Below are 16,334 nucleotides of genomic sequence, written 5' to 3' on the forward strand. Positions count from 1 at the left end.
CACACACACACACACACACACACACACACACACATCCATCCACTCACTCTGTCTCACACACACACACACACACACACACACACACACACACACACACACACTCACTCACTCACTCACTCACTCACTCACACACCTATGTTTTTATCCTGATTATTTGTTGTCAGGTGAAATTAAGTAAAACACTCAATCGTTCTTGATTTTCAGTGTCATTTTCTTCAGCAAAGAGAATTTGACTGTAGTGACCAGCACGCACACACACACACACACACACACACACACACACACACACACACACACACGTACACACTCATACACAGTTTCCATTTGTGGTTTGTACTTCTCCACTTTGTGTCAAACATTCATGGCTATTCTCTACACATTCATATACTATACTACATGGAAACATGCATGACATTATGGTTTATTATGATATTCTCAGTCTTCATTTTCTTTCATAGACTTGCCTACAGTATATAACTGGACTTAACTGATATGTCGTCTCTGAATTTGAGTCGAATCTCTTACTTCTTCTATCCAAACTGAACTTAAGCTCTTTTCCTTTTATGACATTTTAGTTTTTTGGTGCATCAATTATGTTTAAATGTTACATTCAAACGTGAAATTGCTATTTCTGTCTATAACATCGGAAGTCTCCCAGAAATTGCCACTCTGGGGTTCCATCCTTAATCTTGCGCTCTAAAACTAAAATTGAAAGATTAAGGGGCATGCAGAAACACTAAGAGCATGAAGTGAAATTTGGGTGGGGGAAAATTGGAGTCGGAAAATTATCATAATTTGAGCTCAAACTCACAGAGGAGTCTGGCCATTATGGCTTCAGATGTAGTTATGGAAAGCAATTAAGTTAAGCTGAAGATCTTCTCTTGCTTTGAACAAAGATCTATGGGTTTATATGTTGCTTTTATGAGGGTTATTCTTTTTTTCTTCAAGGTTTATTTCACGAGTAAGAAATAGACTTATTTTGGGGCGTAAATCCTCACACAGAGAATGGCGGACAGCGAATCTGTCAAGTGAACTCCAGCAGAGGACAAAATATGGCTCACCTTTGTAAGACAGATGCACCCTGGGAGCACGGGAGTCACTGTGGCAACGACTCACACAACAGGCCCAGACAAAGAGGAGGAGGACGAAGAAGAGGGGGCCTTGGCTGGTATCCATGGCGATGACGGCGGAGTTAACCTTTGGCTTCCTACGAAAGGAGAAAAGGAGAGGAGTTTTTCGAAAGCAGATTAAGTAGCGGCTGCTTAGCATACTTCCCTGTCAACAGTGACATCACTGACTCCATACAATAGTATATATAAATATATATTACGGTATATACATTATATGTGTACTATTATATAGTTTTATATATACAGACAGTAGACACACATAATCTTTTTTTATAAATAAAGATATTATGGGGTTTATAATGGCCATAAATGTTCCCAGTGTTTACTGGTACATTGAGTTCAGCAGAGGGAAAGAGCCATGAACCTTGTAGTAATCTGGTTGCAGGTCAGTGAACAACGCAGTCTTTATAGTCAGAACTGGAATAAGGATTAAATGAGACCTGGCTATAAAGCCGGAGAACTTTTATTACGTGTCAATAGTTTCACATCCTATCTTTGAGAAAGCAGGAAAAAATATATGTAAAAAATTAAAACCCATGCCATCTTTTGGAACTGAATTCACGTGAGGAAATAACAAGCATATAAATACACAGCCATGTATTCATAATCCTATCAAAGTAGGGTTGCTTGTGTGATTAATTATAATCTATTACTAAATTAGCCCATACAGCGGTTTGACATGTTCAGTCCACTTACAATGGCACATGGTACTTGACATTATTGATGATCATTTTCCAAAGTGCAGTGTTGTTTACTTGATGTGCGAGGATGCCAATGGATTCCATTCATTTCAGTACGGTGTGAAAATCTACTTGCAGAGACTTGCTTGAGATAAGCAATTCAACACAGTAATCCATTCACCATATTGCACCTTTATCTTTTATTTTTGTCAAAGCTATATTATCATTGCACTTTTTGTTGCCCAGCTGAAAATAGTTCTTGGATTAAAGACAAATTTATGAGCAAAATTCACACGTCCATTCATTTATTATTAAAAGGAACCCTGGCTAATAAGACAAATATGCTTTAAAACATTATACTTGCCCTCTATAACTAAAATAAAATAATAAACACCTTAAATATTTTATTTCTTTCATAGAGAAATCTGGTCCCGTTGCAAGTTGATGATGTCATATGTCCATGTGTGGTCCAGCCCTATGGAATACATGGAATGCATGTGCTAATATAAAGTATTTAAAATATTGCTTTGATACCTTAGGAAGTATTACGTTGTTTTTTATTAGCACGTGTATTCCATATGACGCCATTTTCATGACCAAAAACCTGTCATAAAAATGTGGTCTCACTTCCTTCCTGGACTACAAACAAGTCACACCTCCATGCAGCCTCCCCCACCTCCACAAGGAGAAGTGTAGTAAAGCATTATGGACATTGTAGGAATGTGAAAAAGCCATTAACAGGAAAATTATCCATCTAAGTTCATGTTCAATATGTAGCCACTCGCCACTAGCCGAAGCTGTTTGATTAGACAATGACATTGACAGCAGCAGTAAGGTCTGGCCTGGGACGATTCTAAAAACGCCTTCTAAATCCTGTCCTAAGTTTTCAGAAAAACTTCAAATATTTATATAGCAGCATAATTTTCTTGTAATTTTTCAATACTGTACATACTGTACAGAACCCCAAGAGGGGTTTCCGCCCAGAAGGGTATAGGGTTACAAAAAGGGGTTCCCGCCTAGATTGGGTTAACTTTACTTCAACACACTAACAGTGCATAGCCTACAGAACAATTATTGTCAAACAAGTATTTGAAAGTAGTTCAGATTATTTAATTACTGTAATCCTGTGATGGCTTGGAGTGAAGACTTTTCATATTTTCATGACCTGCATGACCCCCGTGACAATGACTACTGAATGACAGAAACATTTAAAGTTGATTTTTTCTTATACATATTTGATTTGGCTTTTGTTCTAGACTATAGAGGTACTAGAAACTTTTGATTTATATGGAACTCATTGATGAATTTTTACATTTTTCACTTTATTTGCTGATGCAAAACGATTAAATAACCAGTAAAACCGCTCCGATACCGATATGGCATTTTTATGGCTGATACGGCCGTTTCCGATTATATCGTGCATCCCTAGACTGTGTACACGAGGGAGAGAGAAAGCAGGGCAAAACTTTGTCATATGATGCTGCTGTATAAATTACGCATAACTCTGGACTGCATCAAAGTGACATGCCTCTCAGAAGATTAGAATTAAAATAACTCAGTCATTACAGGCCACTGCCAAGCCCTGCCTGCTGGTACAAATCCCTGTCACATTGTCTTTCATTAAATCTTACACGCAAGAGGAGAGAGAAGCACATTAAAATCTCTCAGTCGCGTAAATGAGCACACATACTCGTGTAGTAGCCTACATGCTTTATGTATACATCGGTGTTCGTGTGTAGTTAAGCAAGCCGCAGTTTTTGGAATGCAAACACAACACGCATGTGTTCGTGCATTCGGAGCAGCTGTGGTGCTGACTGAACAAATGACTTCTGGTTCCTGAGATGTCATTACACCAAATGGAAGAACTCTCCTTGCCCTCTGGGTTCCTGAGACGTCATTACACCAAATGGAAGAACTCCTTGCCCTCTATGCTCTGGCATCACCCAGGCATCTCCTCAACGGGATGGAGCGGTCTCTCCGGGGCGAGTTCTCTGGGTTCAATCATGGAATGCTCTGCTTCCGACGTCATGGAAATGTTCATTTCCTTTTTATTTACTTTTGTGGGGCGCTATAGCCCCTCCTATATTCAGCTATTAGTGTAGATTTTCGTCTTAAATTCCCATTGACAATGAATGGACAATTTTACGCATATAGTGTCTGAACAAATCTGCATAATGTCTATTAGTATTTTTGTCCTAAGAATAAATTCCCATTGACAATTAATGGATAATTATACATCATAGTGTCTGAGCAAATAGACATGTTACGTCATGAAGATGTATGATGATGATCATTTTTGAGGGGCTCCTATATACAGGTTTAATGTTTGTCTTTCATTTTTCGTTCAATGTTTGTTTTAAAAACGCCATTGACTATAAAGAGAATTTAATGTTTGTTTTGTCTCAATGTTTGTTTTACATCATCATGTTGTAATATGATAAAAGAGCCCCTCACTTCACACAGGTGGGATTTTTTTATCCTCAATTCCAATTCCAATCCGGCCAATCAATCACTTTTGGCGTCCTCAATTATCTGTTTTGAGGGGTGCTATATACAGCTTTTCGTCACAACTCATGTCACATTTTCCATTGACAATGAAAGGAGTATTTACGTCATGTGTCTGAACAAATCTGCGTTTTGTGTCAACACAAACACTAAATGCCATTGACAATGAAAGTAGAATTTACGCTCAGCTTTTTATATACATTATGTGATATAAGGTGCCCCTCACTTCACACGGGTGTGATTTTTATCCTCAATTCCATGGCTCAGCCAATCAAATCATCGCTATGGGGTACATACACACACGTACACACAAAGCTGGGAATAGGACGCCCCTCAAAAACAGGGGATGAAGAGACTGAATATTAGGCATGCCACGGTATGAGATTTTACAGTACGGTACGGTGCCGGTATTGATAATCTATACCTCGGTATTCCACGGTATTTATATAAACCCCCCCCCCCCCCCCCCACCTATGTCTAGACTACTACCCCCACCTCCTTATAAGCCCTTCTTTGTTCCCCAACCTGCAGGCCTACATATCTTATTCATCTTATTCATGATTATGAATTGATTGAAAGTCCTTGCTGTCTTGTTTCCATTCGGTCCTGGGCCAGGGACGAATGGAACAAGACAGCAAGGACTTCTTTCAGTGATCCCTTTGTATTTGTACCCTATACTGATTACATTTCTGCCAATAAAGTATTCAATCAATGAATCAATAGATATTCCCCACTGTATTTCACTGTACTATGGCTCCCCCTAATGGCCGTTTTAATGGCGTACCCTGTACGCTGTAGCAGCTGGTAGTGCAATCTGCGCATGCTCACAACTGTCACTGTGTGCCTCCGTGTTTGTTGACACTATAGTTCACTCTTATAGTACATATGGAAATATGGAATATACAATTGGATCTGGGTGTCTTTCAGCAACACTAACTCAAAGGTAGGAAGCAACTTTTCAATCTACTGCAGCTGTGTGGTGAAAATAAATGTTTTGCCTTAGTGTGCGAGTGGAGTTGCTTTGTATATGCAGCATGCGCTGCCCACCGACGCTGTATTAAAATACCGTATGCTCGAAATCTCACGGTATCAACACCGTGGCTGTTCCTGCGGTATTACCGAAATTCGGTAAACCGCGGCATGCCTACTGAATATAGAGAAACCAAATCAACCTAAACACGTCAACCTAACAACCTAACACGTCGCACTGCGACATGTTCTGAGCCTGTAGTGTAGATGGACTATTTCCGGTGCATGGCATGCTTCCATAGAGCACAGAAGACATGCTGGCTTCTAAGGAATCCAAATGATCCATGTTACATCATCAAGTTGAAGGCTTCATTTACTTTTCACAAGGACTAGGCTATACTAGTAGATATATCACATTCTATAGTTAACAACAGTGGGGAGCCTTTAATTTGAACTCATGTCATACAATGCAGGATAAATTGGACTACCTTGCTGAGCCATAAAGTGCCATGCTTTGTTGCAGGGTCGTGCAGAGAGTGTTAAGGCCTCTACATAGTCCGTTTTGTTCCTTGCGTGGGGGAGTCAAACGGACACAAAAAACGCAAGGTTATTTTAGACATGCATAGTCCTTGCGTTTCTTGTGTCGTTTACGTCGGTCTATTATAATATTTGAGGTGCAAGCATCTACTCGCCCAGTTCAGGAGACTTCGGGGGAAAAAAGCAATTCTCCTGAATGCTGCCTTCTGGCATGTAATGGAAAGGAGTGGCATTTGCATTTCTTTCACCGTCAGTAAATGCTGCATTCGTGGTCTGGAAAGGGCAGTTGTTTTACAGACGGGTAAAAGGCCAGGGGCTGAAGCCCCCTTTGATGTCTATGTGTGCACGTCCCTGATGCAGGATAAATTGGACTACCTTGCTGAGCCAAAAAGTGCCCTGCTTTGTTGGACTATGTGGGCGATATCACTGCCGAACCTAGTATTCTTTTAGACTTCATATATTCACACTGGGCAATATTAAACTGAGCAGTGTAATACTATATTAACCTCGTACTCCTATATACTCCTGGTTGCTTGTAATGTTGATCTGGGATTTGAAATGTACCCTAATGATGCGCTGATTAAGTCCCTAGGCATTAAAGCATCAGCTGCACACTTTGAACTGACCACAGTTCTTTTTTCATGCAGTCTACTGTTTATACAACTCCAGTGTTTGCTAATACAACACAGTTTATCCACTGCTCTAACTGAATAGGGCCCCCTTCAGCCTGTCAAGTCTTCAAGGTCTCATTATCCCATATTTGTTCATACTGCTGTTCAGATTACAGGGTCCTATGTTGTGGGAGACACAGTAAGTAAGTCTACATGTATGTACAGTGCCCGTATGCTTAAGTGTAGTAGTAGTACTGTGTAGTATACACTATGTGAATTAGCTCTGAAGGAAGGGTGCTAAATGCATGCAAAGGGGTGGTTATAGGATCCCAGAAATGACTGTTGAGCCCTCTGTGTTGTGGGACTATTTCATTGACATGTCTTAGTTAAATGAAAGGTTTACACACACACACACACACACACACACACACACACACACACACACACACACACACACACACACACACACACACACACACACACACACTCTCTGAGTTACACATGGATAAACACTAAAGAATTGTCCTGTGTATATTTCACACTAGTTTAATAGCATAATCAATGGATCAGACTTAAAACTGCAGAGTCGCACAAAGCCTCCCTGTTTGATCATTGCCAACGTGTACTGTATGTGGTCAGATGTTGCCCCGATAACTGGGCACTATAGTATGACTTGAGGCAGGGTGAGAATGTGTGTATATGCATATGCAGCGCAGTGGTATATTGGTATCGCAACGCGAGGCTAGTGGGTAACCAGTAACCAACCCACCCATTATGCGTTGGTGCCCGTTGGGAACTGGCCTACTTGGTTGGAACGATGCAAGTTGGAAATGCATGCCCCACCCAGATATTTGTCTGTGTCCCTTTTTTGCGGTGTACATCCCTTTATAGTCTATGCCAGGTCCCAAAGAACAGCCTTGACTTAAGTTGTCATATGGGGATCAGAAATGCTTGCCACACATTCAAGCAAGTTGACAGCTTGAAATACCACGCAGCAGAGTCTCCTGAAATGGAAAGAGAAGCAAACAGTGTAGCTTCTGACTGAATCCCTCACTTTGCCTCTCTGTGATTTATGTGCTTTAATGGGATTTTACTTGTTACAATATGCAAAGTTCCAACAACATGCCCCAACAATGGCCCTTATGAAGAACCCGTAACAGAATGGCTTCCCAATTGCCAGGTTGATGAAAATAATGGGTATTAACTTTAGTCCGCTGTCTCGCATGGCCTGTTTGAGATGCTTAGGGATGACGAATCATTTGTGTCACCACAGAGGTGTGCACATAAAAGGTGGAAAGACGGAAGAGAGAGGGAGAGCCGAGTGTGCATTGTTTATGCTTAATATTGTCTTCGTAGTCGTAGTACAACAGTGTTGCGAGCCGAAAATGGCTGATCTACATCCTCACCACAGGTTGTTGAAGCAATGCATTGTGAGTTTGCAGATGGGCTATGTATCAGTGCGCGACACCGTCCATACGGCAAAGTATAAATCAGGCGTTAAGTGTGCAGTATGTCCCAAGCCTTTAATTACAGTCACAGGTGACTCTGCAGCATGGAATTATCAAACCCCAGGGAATATTATACTAAAGTAAGAAGCCCCACCTGCATAGTGGAGGGGATAGGCAGCCTAATGATAGTCATGTCCTTGGTTAAAATAGACAATAGGTAGTCTTGCTACTGAATTTTAATGGATGACCAGACACTTGAGCACAGGCTTGAAATGAACGGAGTGGTGTACAAAAAGAAATAAGACAAGGGAGATCAAGATTTTGACACAGGTCTACTGTAAAACAACGAAGTCAAAATAAATGCACTTGATAGCAGTGAAATGAGGCTCCAATTAGTTGGTTTTATACATGTACTGTATCATTTCAATGTGGTTAAATAAAACAAAAATAACAACTGTCTTTCACTTTATGTCAGCATGAAAAGTTATAATTTTTCTCTAGTTCCGCTGCCCGAGCATTCACATATAGTATGTATTTTGGGATATAGCATCCTCTGCCACACAGAAGGGGGAAAAAAGTATTTTCCATAAGGCTGGTAGCCAACCGCCTCTAAAGTGCTCTGACAGCATGCTGCTGTTGCAACGCAACATTTTCAGTTCCACATTCTAGTTAATGTTCCACTAGAGGGGTCAGTTTTGATGATGATCACTGTAGAGACAAAAGAGTGCAGGTTTCACTTACGAGTCACAACACCATCTCGATTGCCATGTGTGAAAGTGCTGATGCGCAGTGAGCGGGGTATCCGGAGAACTCGCCAGTTTACCAACTCAACACGATTTAGTGCATTTTAGATTTACTTCACCTTCATTTAAATTGCATCGAATTGAGAGAGAGAGAGAGAGAGGATAGTTGTTTAGAGTTAACATTAGAGAAAGTAGGAATGCTAAAAGTTTAAACACCAAAGTACCGAAACAATGTAATTCATTAGTAAACAATTCCTGAAATGGTAGGCCTACTTATCACTGGTATTCACATTATCATCGTCTAGCAGCTAGATTCTAGCTGACCATTTAATTGCACAAAATAATTTGATCCCTTTGGAAATGAACTATACCATCTGTGCAGGGTTTGACATACTACACTGATGAAGACAGCATAACGATGAAGACATTGATAAAGAATCTTCGCCATGGCGACTAGGAAAACTGGCGAGTTCTCTGGTATTCCGCAGTGGTATGTACAGTATGGAAAGCCATATAATGTAATATCAAACCCAAAGTTAACTAACACACCCCAACTGTACACCACCGATCCAGTTACCCAGATACCCACCCCCCCAACTGTACATCCCCTATCCAGTTACCCAGATACCACCCCAACTATGCATCCCCTATCCAGTTATTTAGATACCCACCACCCCAACTGTACAACCCCTATCCAGATACCCACCACCCCAACTGTACAACCCCTATCCAGATACCCACCACCCCAACTGTACAACCCCTATCCAGATACCCACCACCCCAACTGTACAACCCCTATCCAGATACCCACCACCCCAACTGTACAACCCCTATCCAGTTACAGTTACCCAGATACCCACCACCCCAACTGTACAACCCCTATCCAGTTACCCAGATACCCACCACCCCAGTACATCCGATATTCAGTTACCCAGATACCCACCACCCCAGTACATCCGATATTCAGTTACCCAGATACCCACCACCCCATCTGTACATCCCCTATCCAGTTAACTAACACACCACCGATCCAGTTACCCAGATACCACCCCAACGGTACATCCCCTATCCAGTTACCCAGATACCCACCACCCCAACTGTACATCCCCTATCCAGTTAACTAACACACCACCGATCCAGTTACCCAGATACCCACCACCCCAACTGTACATCCCCTATCCAGTTACGACGCTCGCCACCCAAACTATACACCACCGATCCAGTTACCACTTACCAGGCACCCCCTCTCCATCCATCCATCCTGCATGCGCTAGCTGCCACCAGTTTGTGAGGAATGTTGTGTTCAACAATGTCTCTTCATACGGTAGCACTAGTTGGCCTGCCGAGCCGACCTGTGAAGTGTATAAGATCCACTGGGCCCACGCAGGGAGGAGGCAGGGGTGCATGGCGGGCGGGGAGACGGGCAGGGTTGACAGCTGCATTTTTAAGGGTCAGTTCCACGCAACAAACAATTTGACGTCTCGAGTCAGAACAGGGGTGGTCCTTACCAGTGAGAGCCATAGCTGCGAGAAAGGAATGCACAGGTCCTCAATGGAACACCAACAATGGAACACCGCAAACATTCCTTCATGTGGAACTGAAGGGGGGGCAGACAGTCTACCCTCATCTCGTCTTCCATTACAATGTACAAAAAGGTAATGCCTTATATGCACCCTGAAGGGATCGTGCAGCTTGTTTAGGCTGAGGTTTATGCTTAAGATAAGATAAGATCTTTATTGTCACTGTATGAGACATACAATGAAATTTCGTTTAGTGCAACCATAACACATAGTAGTATCAACAGAGAGAAGAAATGCTGAGGAAATACACACACACACACACACACACACACACACACACACACACACACACACACACACACACACACACACACACACACACACACACACACACACACGCACGCATGCATGCACTCAGTCACACACATATTTGCTGCTCAGGGTAAAGACACATAAAGTTTTAGACAACACTAAAGCAAAATCCTTCCCGTCTTTTAATGTGTTTCACCTGATATTCTGTATAGGCCATGGGGGGGTTCTCAACGTTTTTGGCTGGGGAACCAAGAAAATGCTTGGCCATGTCTCGCGACCCCTGCCCCGCCCCCGTCCTTACTACCAATACAAATAGACCGCCTACAATATCCTTAATAGACAAAATACATCATAAATAAATACTGAAACCATAATAATTAAGTAAAGTTTATGCATGCACTATGTGTACTATGTAAACTCCAAATTTCCCAGCCATTCAGTTGCAAAACAGAAATATTTAATTTGGGGACCCCCCCAAAATAATTTCGGGACCCCCCCCCGAGGGGTCACGACCCCAGGTTGAGAACCCCTGCTGTAGGCCACGGTCTGCACTCATCTCCTCTACAGTTGGACTCATTAAGATGTTGTGGAGTGGGCAGTGAGAACGTGTGTGTGTGTGTGTGTGTGTGTGTGTGTGTGTGTGTGTGTGTGTGTGTGTGTGTGTGTGTGGACTCATTAAGATGTTGTGGAGTGGGCAGTGAGAACATGTTGCTGCCTGAAACCCTCTGACAGTTGATATGGGGCATTACGTTGCAATGTTGTCCCACAAACAGCCAAGGCACACTAAGTGGCAAAGCTTTAATCCCAGAGCACTTAAAAACCAAACAGTTCCAGTGATGGAACATGACTCAACCAGTGACGGAACATCCTCACATGTTTTACAGTAAAAGTATCAATACTGCAACAATATATACTCTGTTACAAGTAGAAGTCCTGTATTCAAAATGTATTTGAGTAAAAGTACAAAAGTATCGGAATAAAAAAGTAGGCTACTCATTGTGTAGAATGTCCCACGTAGAATGCCCCACTCCCATTTTGGACATTTTCAAATGTCCAAAATGGGCTGAAGTGGTTAATGCATGTTTTTGTAATAATAATCAAAATCTACAAAGTAATCAAATAGAATATTTGCCTTTGAGATGTAGTAGTGGATTAGAAGTAAAAGTACAGACAATTGGAATTACTCACTGTCATCACTGACCAAACACACATGCATACACTATCATATTGCTACTGAAATTAAGTATGTACCGGTAAATAGTTTTTTGCAGACATTGTAGTTACACACTAGTTACCATAACCTACAGAATATTATGTATGTTTTATAGGATATAATTCCACATAAAATAATTTCAGGAGTTACTGTTGCATTAATTTGTTCTCACTTCACATGCAGCAGTAAGTATTCATCAGTCACATTCTCAGTATTTAAATTAAAACAATGCTTAGTTGCTTACCAATTACCAGTGCACTGTGTTAAAAAACATCCCATTAGCAAACCCTCTTATCCAGAGCGAAACCATTTAATGTTTTTGTTTCCACTTAATGAAACATTCAAACTAATACTAATGACTTGAATTGGTAGAATCACAGCAGACTAGTGTGTGACTTCAAAAAAGCATTCGATTCAATTTGGCATGAGGGTCTGATGTACAAACTGTTGGAAAGTGGCATTGGGGGAAAAACCTATGACATCATAAAATCAATGTACACCAACAACAAATGCGCAGTTAGAATAGGCGAAAAGCACACAGACTTTTTCCCCCAGAGCCGTGGTGTTAGACAGGGATGCAGCCTGAGTCCAACACTCTTCAACATATATATCAACGAATTAGCAAAAACGTTAGAACAGTCTACAGCTCCAGGCATCCCCTTGGCAAACACAGAAATCAAATGCTTACTTTACGCAGATGACCTGCTGCTGCTGTCCCCAACCAAGGAAGGACTACAGCAGCAACTTGATCTCCTACACAAATTCTCCCAGACATGGGCCCTGACAGTGAACCTAACCAAGACTAAAATCATGATATTTCAAAAAAGGCCCAGCCGCCAAAACCACCAATTTTTCCTAAATACAATCCCACTAGAACAAACTAAAAACTATACCTACCTTGGCCTAAACATCAGCAGCACAGGGAACTACAACCAAGCTGTAAAGGACCTGAGAGACAAGGCAAGAAGGGCATTCTATGCCATCAAAAGAAACATCAAAATAGACATCCCAATTAAAACCTGGCTTAAAATACTGGACTCGGTGATAGAACCAATTTCCCTCTATGGTTGCGAGATCTGGGGACCATTAGCAAACCATGACCTGGAAAAATGGGATAAACACCAAACCGAGACCCTACACACAGAATTCTGCAAATCCATTCTCCGTACCCAGCGAAAAACACCAAATAATGCATGCAGGGCAGAATTAGGACGATACCCACTCATAATCAAAATAAAAAAGAGAGCACTTAAGTTCTACAACCACCTAAAAGAAAGTGACCTAGATGCACTCCATAACAAGGCACTCACACACAGTGAAACTCTAGAGAGATGCCCCCTCAGCCAGCTGGCCCTGGAACTCCGGGCACAAACACAAACAGAGCCACGAGATAGAAAACCCATTGGACTAAACCAAATTATAAAACAGCAAAGGGAAAACTATCTGACACATTGGAAAGAAGCAACACAAAAGCAGAGTAAACTAGAATGCTATCTGGCCCTAAACAGAGAATACACAGTGGCAGAATACCTGAGCACCGTGACCGACCCAAAACAAAGAAAAATCTTGACTAGGTACAGACTCAGTGAGCACAGTCTCGCGATCGAGAAAGGCCGTCATAGGCAGACCTGTATCCCGAGAGAAGACAGACTATGCACCCACTGCACACTAAACGAAGTGGAAACCGAGCTACACTTCCTAACCATCTGCCCATTGTACCAAGACATCAGAGACACATACTTCCCACAGATTACAACCACACACGGAGATTTTGAAAACATGACCAATGACAAAAAACTCCCATATCTGCTGGGCGAAGTACAACAATGTGCAAACACAGCAGCAAGATTTGTGAGCTGCTGTGATAGGAGAAGGATATCAAATGGAACACAACCACCCTAAAGACTAATAATTGTGTATATTCCTGCACTATACCTGCATCGAGTTATCTTGGTACACAGAAGTTGATCTATTGAAGATTCTGACCTTCAAAGTACATAATTTTTGTTTTGATTGTATTGCTGTATTGTTGTATTGTTCTTTCTGCTTTGGCAATGTAAACGTATGTTTTCTCGTGCCAATAAAGCCCTTTGAATTGAATTGAATTGAATTGTAAAGAGGAAAAGTAGTCTAATTAAGAACTGAGGCTGAACCCTGTGTTACAACCTTTAAAAAATATATATACATCAGATGACAAAACTCAAATACTGTATGTGTTTCAGTCAACAAAGATCACTGTATGTTTTGGCTAATTGTATGATATGTCATGTGTCTAATTGTATGCTTTCCAATGGAGACAGGGTACACATTGGCTTAAAGTCAACCCGAAACTCTTGTGAAGTCCAGACAAAATGTTCCTAACATGTCTGTGGCGGTTTACAAAACACTGTTAAAACACAAAAGACCTTATCCTGACAGAATGTTTACAAAGGAAGGAAACACCTTATGATTTGGTTTGAAACTGATACTTAGGGGAAGTCTGGTCAGCTAAGAAGTGACTGTTATGAAAGGACACAGGGTAACATTTGATCCATAATATCCTGGAAACCAGGCCTATAAAAAGCTAGTTGAGGCAGGAGCTTATGTTTTTTTTTCAATGTCACAGGGAGTGTCGGCAAGGAAGTGAAGGTTAGTGGTGGTGGACACATGATTGAGGCTATATCATCTCCTGGTTAGATCAACATCCTGGAGTAGACTGTAAGCTTTCTATAACAGCATTCGGTGAAATCATCCCTTTTATTTGTTGTGCAAGGATGCACCAGCAGCACCACTTAGCAAACATGTGTTTCCAATCAAACACAATGGTGCCAGTGTTGCTGAGATAGATTGGCACATTATATTGCATGTAAACACATCACCCCCCACAGTCTGTGTAGACTAGAGCAAGATCCAGGTGGTGATGGAAATATCAGTTGTGGTTATGAATTCATATTTGAGTGCTATATGATGATATAGCACTGACGAATTACACTGGGTACATCAGGTCTATAGTGTAAAGTAAAATAAAATAAACTGATCTCATTCTTCCCGATCTTAGTTGGAACGGAGTTACTGAGTACTCAACTTTACTGTGCACAGTAACAACTTATGCACGGTGAAACCAAGTGGTGTTCCATTTAAAAACGTAATGAAGAGCATGCAAGACAACCATTGCTTGTGCTTGGCTATTTAATATTATCAAAAGATAATACAAGAAAGTCTTCAGCTTCAGTTGTGGTCTTCGTTGTAAATTAAAAGATTAGCAGATTAAAACAGCAGACTCTGAATATATATTGCAAGTTGCATGAGCAGCCTGTAGTTCTAAACATCATGGTCGACTCGTACCCCCAACAAACATCCCTGCACGCCGCACGGCTGTGTCCTGGAGGAGCTGGGCTGTCAACGTGAGACCTCATTAGCACGGCCTCTTGGAAAGCAAAGTGGCAGAGGCTCGCGGCATAGCCCCAGGATAGAAGAGAAAACTAACCAGGGTCAATGGGGGTCATGTTTCCACATCGTCTGCAGAAAACACAATAATTATTTAACCAAGCCCTCCCAGACCCTGCTGTTTAAGCTATGCCCCGCTAAAAGGCTGGAGCATGCACAATATCCTTCAAATTGATGTAGGGAAGGACGTGACAGAATTAACCATAGGATAATTCCTCTCTGTAAAAGAAGGGAAACTACAAAATGGTATGCAATAGAATAAAAATAAGAGACTAAGGTCTGAGACGAACCAAACTAATTAACTTTTTATTAATATCCCTTTTTGTACTCAAAAAAGGTTAAAATAAATAGCACATCTACAGTACAAGCTCAAAGACCCCTTGTTTGTCTTCACAATTTGGTTTCCACCGATACACGTCGCTCGCCTCACCTAACAGTGGGGACCGACCTGCAAGACTAGTGCAACATCAGAGACCACCCTCCCCTGCTAGCTTCGCACCCGCAAACATGGTCAATGTAAGTGTTCACTGGAGTGCCCGGCTAAGCAGAAGGCAACATGGAGGTATTGAACCTCAGTCTCCACGGTAGTGAGCAGAGACTTTACCCCTGTGCCGCCCGGATGCCACAAGTTATTGTTTTAAATGGCTGAAACATCACTCCAGTCAACTCGTGCAGTCACTCAATGTATTGAGTGTATTCCGTGCTCTTTAGAGAAACTCCAGCTAGTCACTGACTGCAGTCACTGAATAGCAAAACATTGTGTTGATAACAAGAATGTCAGTGTTAGACCAATGCAAGTGTAATTAATATGGCTGTGCTGACATTCATCCTTTTGATAAAATCCATTGATCTTATTATTTGGATCTTATATATGGTATAAATAATATATAATATAAATAAAAATCTTATTTTGATTTTGAATTTGTATTATCTTTTCACTATTGAAATAAATGATATAACATGCATGCACAATGCCATGCATTCAATTCTATTGTATAATTAATTACATAATAAGTAAATCTTCTCTGCTTGTCAATCAGTTTAGGCCTGTTGCGGTTATGATTTATTATTATTAATATTATTTTTTTACAGCATGGTCTACTCTAGATCTGAAATTCATGGTCCACAAATGAAGACCATCTGCATGTCAGCTCTCAGTGACGTTAAACAGGTATAGCCAATGCGTTGACACCGTGACACAAGGAGGTCCTGACTCCTGACCCAGCGCCACTATGTGACG

At 41.4% G+C, this 16,334-nt stretch overlaps 1 protein-coding gene across 1 annotated transcript in view; it reads right to left on the reverse strand.

The window, feature by feature from the left end:
* sema3gb (sema domain, immunoglobulin domain (Ig), short basic domain, secreted, (semaphorin) 3Gb) overlaps positions 1 to 16,334 on the reverse strand; it is a 56,358-nt gene that overhangs the window by 26,993 nt on the left and 13,031 nt on the right. Inside the window, exon 2 of the mRNA XM_080763255.1 lies at positions 1,062 to 1,207. Within this exon, the coding sequence (XP_080619381.1) occupies positions 1,062 to 1,176 (115 nt within the window). The 5' untranslated portion in view covers positions 1,177 to 1,207. The remainder of the gene's footprint in view (positions 1 to 1,061; positions 1,208 to 16,334) is intronic.

Source organism: Protomyctophum bolini (genome assembly GCF_963924005.1).
Source record: "Protomyctophum bolini genome assembly, chromosome: 5".
NCBI classification, from domain to species: domain Eukaryota; kingdom Metazoa; phylum Chordata; class Actinopteri; order Myctophiformes; family Myctophidae; genus Protomyctophum; species Protomyctophum bolini.